General features: G+C 43.4%; 1 protein-coding gene across 1 annotated transcript in view; it reads left to right on the plus strand.

Moving 5' to 3' along the window:
* The window catches only part of ISM1 (isthmin 1, angiogenesis inhibitor), a 73,216-nt gene that overhangs the window by 40,343 nt on the left and 26,721 nt on the right, over positions 1-6,152 (plus strand). The window contains exon 2 of the mRNA XM_012640448.1: positions 4,730-4,966. Coding sequence (XP_012495902.1) covers positions 4,730-4,966 — 237 coding nt within the window. The remainder of the gene's footprint in view (positions 1-4,729; positions 4,967-6,152) is intronic.

Consider the following 6,152-nt stretch of genomic DNA (forward strand, 5'->3'; position numbering starts at 1 on the left):
TTTGAGAAATGCTATGTGTAGATGCTGAGATAAAGAAAAGATTCTTTTAATGTCTGCAAAGGGGGTAGAGGGCAGATTTGGAAGAGGATATTGGGCAGGCATGTTAGCAGCAGAGCACAGCATTTGTGTCCTGGCTGCCGCTGGGAAGTTCACCACGATGTCTCATCAACTGTCCTGTCAGTACCTCTGCAACTGGGGGTTGTGTTCAACTGCAAAGGACAGAAAACCCAGCATAGAATCGTTTAGCTAAACAGGGCTTTGCACTTTTTTGTTGTCACAGCTCTAAAATTAGACTGATAAGAGGGAACATCGCTACTGGTGCTGCAGTATTGTCAATGTTAACATTGATATTGGTGATAACAGCATCATTAGCCTTATTACCATTCCAGGACTGGCATGATCGCTCCACAATGCTAACAGGGACCCGGGCCCACCATCTTCCAGTCAGCTACGCTCAGCGTACAGCCTTCATCTGCACATCTGCCAGCTTTCTCATTTCACCTCAAACCCTGTCTGCTCATTTCCGGCAGGAAAAAGTGGAAGAGAAAAAGGCAAAAAGCAAAACTGAATCTGCCTCCTTTGTAGCAGTTCTGTCCAGCACCTTCCACCGGCTTCTCATTGGTCAGACTGTGTCACATGGTCCCACCCAGCTGCAATGGATGCTGGGAAGTGTAGTTTTAGCCAGGCACATTGCCACCTGAAATAAACACTGCATAAGAAAAGAGGGGTATGGACACTGGGTAGGCAATCGCAATGTCTGCCATGGGACGGTCATCTAGGGCAAAATCATGGGCTGCGAGAGCATGGTGTTTTTATTACTATTTCTATTTTAGATAAGAATAGGTTCTAACATAATGGAGAAATAGGAGCTACACACAAAGATGGGAAGCATAAAGCAGTAGCTGGATAATTTGACGAAGACGGTTCACCTGCCTTAGCAATTGAACTGTACCTGAGCGTAAGCTGTATAATAACTTCAGTTCTTCTGTTTTCCTTTCCATTGGTAGTCACAGCTCTAAAATTACAGTCACCAGAGGGAACATTGCTACTGATGCTGCAGCATTGTCAATGTTAACTCACAGATTGAAGATCAACTCAAAGGCACATTGTGGATAAAGAAATATTTTCCTAAACTGAGCAGGCCCTGTGTGTCACTTTAATTCAGGCAAAATGAATCCTACAGCAACTTGGAAAGAATGGTGTTTCTTTTCTTAAATTCCTGAACTTTCCTAAGCTATTGTCTTCAGAGAAGAGTATTCACTTATCTGGGTAAAAAAATAAACCATTTAAATCTTCACTTGAAGATCCACCCCTCATGAGAAGCTTCAGTCGGCTAGAATAATTTAAGTGGAATACTCAGTGAGTGAACTGGGTGACGGCTGGAGGGATGTCCTCAACAAAGACCTCCAAGGGGACTCTGCAAGGAAGATATGCAATGTGTCCCTTTTGAGAAAACATGAAAAAAGACTTTTGGCTACATTGTTAGCAGATCCTGTCATCTCCTGCCCTGGATTTAAAATCTAGATTACCAAAATAATGGCTACTCCCAAATTTTGTTACTGATTGAATAAAATAGAGTTTCATTTATATGGCCTGTTCTTCGACACACTTCCACCATCCTAGGCCTTCCAGTTTCTGAACAGTTTCGGGTCATGCCATTGCAGGGAGCCAAGGTTTCTAGTTAAATATGTTTTGGAAGAGGTGCAAGAGTAATAGATATTCAGAGATTGTGATTAGCATTTCTTTATTACTTCCCATCTTCCAAACACTTTACGAAACTGAGCCTTTGTCTGGGGGGCAGGGCGGTTGGAGAGAGATGGGGAAATACCACAACTGTGTGCATAACTGAAGCCAAAACATACTTTAGCCCTAGTAGTCTGACTATTCCCGGCAGAGGCACTTGTGGCCTGACTTGCCCAGCCAATCATCCTAACTCTACGTTCTCTTCTCATGTGTAGAAACAACCCAACCCAAGTTATCTCAACCATCCTGCTGGGAGGGTACAGGTCTCTCCTTATTATCTGCCTGGCTTAACATGGAGGGTCATTGAACCACAGAAAGTCTGAAGTGTTTGCTTGGTCTGAGGCCAAGCTAGAATCACTGTGCAGTGGTGAATTTCCCACCAGGAAAAATTCAAGAGTCAGATAGAGAAGTCAATCAGATTCAGTCCCTGTTTTTTCAGACAGCTGAGCAAAAAGTTAAATAGCAGCAAAAACACGTTTCCTAGTTCTTCTTCTAAAATATAAGTTCTAGTAGTAGAAAGAGTACTTTATCACAGGGAAAGGAAAGAGAACTCCATTTTTAACCCAATTAAGCAGTATGTCTCAGTTGTTGCAGGGAAGTTAGGCTTGATTTACAGGGATTCCCTGAAGCAATTGGGAAGCAAATTCTGGGCCCCTTTGGGGACTTACAGCCCTAAGTCCTGTACAAGAAATTTTCCATGAGCATCGAACTGTCCACTCTAACACCGCTGGAAAAGTTTTAGGGTTAGTGATCCAGGGAGAAAAGCAAGGGAACAACTGCACTCAGTTATCTCCCCTTTGGAGTGTCATAGAGAAGTCTTATGTTGAGGAAAGACTTAGCATGCTCTTCTCTCTCTCTTTCGTTCTCTCTCTCTCTCTCTCTCTTTCTCTCTCTCTCTCTCTCTCCCCCTCTTTCCCTTTCCCTCTCTCTCTCTCTCTTTCTCTCTCTCTCTCTCCTTCTCTCTCTCTCTCTCCCCCTTTCCCTCTCCCTCTCTCTCCTATGTGCACTGGACTCAACCAAAGAACAGTACATTTGGCTTCTGTTTCATTGAGTAACGCTTCGAAATGTCAGGGCAACTCCCTCTACTAGGATGTGCCAGGAGACAAAAACCATGGCAGAGAGTGGCTGGAAAGGTGAACAAAGACACTGCCCCCAGCCACATCTCCTGAGCCAAAAGGAAGGGCAAGCAAAAACATGCCACAGAACAGCCAGCTTTCCCCTCTGCCACTGCGTGTTGTAAAGAGGAGGCAGACGTGGTCTCTATCTCCGCCCTCCTCTTGGCCTCTTTGAACATTCACAGAGGTGGTCTGTGCACTGGTGAGTTTATTCCTCAGCCCCATTCCTGTTGAAAGAGGAATATAATAATAAAAATCCATTCCCTCAGGTTAGCTCTCTAAGAAGATATGTATCTGCTGTGGGTGTTTTTTCTCTGGGCAGTTTCTGACCTTGGGTACTCAGAGCCATGAGTGTTTTGATACCAACTGTAACCCTTTGGCTAGGTCATGGGCATTGCGGTAGGGGGTGGGGTGTGTGTGTGGAGACAGTGTGCTGGAATATACACCCTCAAACCCCAAAACATGTCCAAGAATAACAAGAGCATTAACCGCTGACCCAAACACTGGTGAAATTCTATCTCCCCTTCTCCCTCCACCAGTAAACATGAACATGCTATCCCTGAAGGCTGGAGGAAGCCTCCAATGAAAGGTCCATGGAGCAGGAGAGGAGGGGAAGAAGGGATGGTTTGGGCAATGAGTCCAGCAACTTGTACGCTCTTCAATCTTAGAATAATTTCCCCCAGTGGCAACTAAATAGAGACATTTTTGACTAGCTGGGAAAAAACCATGGACTTGCCCTTTTCAGAATAAAGGCATTAGATGTCACAATGCCTTGTTGTCACATTTCCTTTGGCAATCCCACTCTCTTCATCCTCTTCTCATGCGGTTCTTCCCTCCTTCAAGCTACACCAGCTTCACTGGCCATTCTGTAGCCAAATTCATTCCCACCCTAGGACTTGGGTGTTCCCTTTGCTCTTCTCTTTGCTAGAATGTCCTTCCGCCAGATCATAGCAGAGTGCCTCCTTCTCTTGTTCAGATCTTGCCTCCAATGTTACCTTCTCAGAAAGGTTCTCCCTGGCCACCCATCTAATATTTTCCTCAGTCACTCTCTGTCATCGTCCTTCTTTTCTTCTCAGCTGTTACCACTCTTTGATCTGATCTGATTTATCTATGCATTTATAGTTTATTCCCACTAACTCGATGTACACTCCAAAATAATAGCTTCTATGTCTTTCTTGTTTATTGCTGTATCTCTTGTGCCTAGCGTGTGGATGGCATTTGTTGATTAGATGGATGGATGGATGGATGGATGGACAGAAGTATGGACAGATGGATGAATGGATGTTTGATGGATGGATGAACAGATGGATAGATGGATGAAGGGATAGAGGAATATATGGGTGGATGTATGGATGAATTGATGGACATATGGACAGACAAATGGATAGATGGATATCATCAATAATTTGCCTGAAGTACTTTATCCAGCCTGGTCAGATCTTTTGCTCCATGGCAAACACCAAAGAAGCCAACTCTGGACACTAGAGCTGTAATTAAAGCCAGCACGATTAATCAATTGAAGTTGTGAGAAGGAAAACATAATTGTGTTCCAGGTTTAAATGAGCACCTATTCTTCTTCAAAATAGCATTTTAGTTTTGATGTGCTTTAATGCTTAGTAAATAGCCCATAACTCACTAACCCTCAGAAAATTCCCAGGTAGCAGGCTGAAGGAAGTTTTCTGATGATCTGGCTTTTAGAAGATAGGGAAACTAAACCATGGGGTAGCAAAATGAGTTGGGAATATCATGCTGGCTTAATCCCAGCCACTGAAATTGTCCTTGCTCCCGAATTTAATGAACCATTAAGGGGGGGCATTTTTTCATCATGGATCTCCTTAACATTTGTTTGTTTACTTGTTTGTTTGTTTTAGAATAACCTCAACATGGAAAGTGACTCCACTTCAGAAACCAGCTTTTCTCTCTCCAAAGAAGCACCAGGGGAGCACCCAGACCACCAGGCTGCACCCCAGCCCTTCCCCAGACAGCGATTCCAAGAGACTGGGCACCCTTCATTGCAAAGAGATGGCCCCAGATCCTTTCTCCTTGATCTACCAAACTTTCCAGATCTTTCCAAAGCAGATATCAATGGGCAGAATCCCAATATCCAGGTAATTCTTGGCAGCTGGAAGGTGGAAGAAAACGAAACAGTCCATCTTTTGTTTCCTGATCTGATTCCAATGGAAACTGCAGCCTTACCTTACTTTTCCTCTTAACCCCTCAACCATTCCTGCTTATGATCGTGTGACCTCCACAAGAACAGTGTTATGTTTCATCGACATCACATCCCTGATTGTGAGATGCACCATTATTTTGTGAACCACTCAAAAGGAGAAATCACTGATCATGAAAGTATGACACACCAAGAATTCTAAGATACATCCCAATTTCAGAGATGTTGAAATATAAAAACAAAACAAAATAAAATAATATGCCCTGAAGCTGATGAAATACAGTAGCTGTAGTAAAGGGCCAATCTTACATGGAATAGATTAGGCAAACCTGAGTATGATTCCAAGCACTCAGGAAGGCACTTTCTCTCAATGCCTCTCTAGCTTGCCTTGGACACCAGAAGCTCCTTCAGCAGGTGACAAGCTTCAGTTGCTCTAAAGTGTAAATGACTAATAAAAAAATGTATGAGAGGAAGGAATGTGAGAATAGAAGTTCCTAGGGGACAGACAAATAACCTTCCTCTAAGTTGGGATTGGATGAAGCAGAGGAAAATGGGAGGTTAGATACCTGGAATTGAAAATAATAACTCTCATCTACACTGAAATGTTAATAGCTCAGTGCACTTTACAAAGCAAATGTTGATCTCATTTGACCCTCCCAACATCCTTATGAAGGAGACAAAGTACGTGTCATGTTTTCAATACCATCCACAATGCAACAGGTACTCAGGAAGTTATTATTTGGTTTACCCAAGGTCGCATGCCCAGTAAACAGTAGTTGTAGGGCTCAAATCCAGTCTCTGGGACTCCCCAAAATACTTCCCCCACCAGTCTGTGCTTTAGAGACAAACTTCTAGTTTCGAATGTTGCTTGTACCTCCTTCTGTTTCTTCCCAAAGATGTCTGAGAGAGGTCGCGCCCCTGGGCAGTCCAACCCCTACCCAGCTCCTGTGCTCATATGCCTGCTTCCATATTTTTAAGCTTTGTTCCCAATTATTTCACTTGTGAAGGGGCAGCTTTTCCTTAGTCTTTCTCTCTGCACCAAATGCCAATTAGCTTGCATAGCAGAAAGTTCCTGAATCTGGCCTGAGAGCACTTAATCTTTTTTTTTTTTTTTTTTTTTTTTT

Source organism: Propithecus coquereli, unplaced genomic scaffold, assembly GCF_000956105.1.
Source record: "Propithecus coquereli isolate 6110/MARCELLA unplaced genomic scaffold, Pcoq_1.0 Scaffold153, whole genome shotgun sequence".
NCBI classification, from domain to species: domain Eukaryota; kingdom Metazoa; phylum Chordata; class Mammalia; order Primates; family Indriidae; genus Propithecus; species Propithecus coquereli.